The 1,302-nt window shown below is 44.9% G+C and overlaps 1 protein-coding gene across 1 annotated transcript in view; it reads left to right on the plus strand.

Annotated features, from left to right (window-relative positions):
- The window catches only part of jade3 (jade family PHD finger 3), a gene marked incomplete in the record, with an annotated part of 21,774 nt that overhangs the window by 17,265 nt on the left and 3,207 nt on the right, over positions 1 to 1,302 (plus strand). The window contains 1 exon segment of the mRNA XM_014020226.1: positions 211 to 671. Coding sequence (XP_013875680.1) covers positions 211 to 671 — 461 coding nt within the window.

Genomic DNA, 1,302 nt, shown 5'->3' on the forward strand with positions numbered 1-1,302 from the left:
TGTGTGTGTGTGTGTGTGTGTGTGTGTGTGAGACTACAGTGTGTGTGTGAGACTACAGTGTGTGACTGCAGTGTGTGTGTGTGTGTGTGCGTGTGTGTGTGTGCGTGTGTGACTGCAGTGTGAGTGTAACTGCACTGTATGTAACTGCAGGGTGTGTGATTATAGTGTGTGTGTCAGTGTGTGTAATTGTAGTGTGTCCTCTCTGCCCACAGTGTTCAGTGAAGAACTGCACCATTCCTTTCCATGTGACCTGTGCCTTTGAGCACAGCCTGGAGATGAAGACCATCCTGGACGAGGGTGACGAAGTCAAGTTCAAGTCTTACTGCCTCAAGCACAGCAAGCCCAAATCAGGGGAGGCGGGCCTGAGCCCGGCTCGCTCCAAACCCACCGGAGAGGCGGGGAAGGTGGGCCWGAGGGCGCAGAGACTCCAGGAGCTGGAGGAGGAGTTCTACACTCTGATCCACCTGGGGCAGCTGGCGAGGGACCTGGGGCTCTCGGAGCACCTGGTGGACTTCATGTATCAGTACTGGAAGCTGAAGAGGAAGTCCAGCTTTAACAAAGCTCTGCTGCCCCCTAAAGAGGAGGAGGAGAACCTGGTGCTGCAGCCTCAGGAGGACAGCGTTCACACACGCATGAGGATGTTCATGCACCTGAGACAGGACCTAGAGCGGGTAGGTTTGACCCAACCACTGAATGTAGTCACATCCAAACTATGATCAGTGCTCACAGTTTGAAATGTTGCAGGAACATCGGAGCTGAACTTTTGTCAGAAATGTAACTTAATTTTATGCTTTAAAACAGCAGCTCTGACTCTGAACCACATGTGTAAACAATAAAGGGCACAAAGTCTGAAAATATTGTCAACACGGCACGTTATTATAGATTAAAGAGACAAGTGACATTTTTTTAAGACACTAAATTAATTATCATAAAGAGATAATGTTTGCTTTTAAAAGACTTTCTTTTAGTTCCAAGCAGTGGTGGCCACAGTTCTGCTAACAGCAGAGCTAGCTTCTCATTTAGTGGATTAGCTTTGTTTCTAACTTTGGAAACCATTAGTGGACTGATTATGATCCGCTAATTTGAAGTCCACTAAAAAATTCACTAGTGTAAAACTTCTATTTTTATGCCCTTTATCCAGAATTAAAAAACTATCCCCTCTTAAAGCAGTGCCTGACTTCTCGGGCACTGTGTATGTAGCATCTTTAGCAGCTAAACTTCAAACTAAGAACATCAAAAATAAATAAAATAACATTTAGCAGTATTTAAATAATGAATACAAAAATTGACTACATATAAAAC

Source organism: Austrofundulus limnaeus, unplaced genomic scaffold (genome assembly GCF_001266775.1).
Source record: "Austrofundulus limnaeus strain Quisiro unplaced genomic scaffold, Austrofundulus_limnaeus-1.0 Scaffold245, whole genome shotgun sequence".
Classification (NCBI taxonomy): Eukaryota; Metazoa; Chordata; class Actinopteri; order Cyprinodontiformes; family Rivulidae; genus Austrofundulus; species Austrofundulus limnaeus.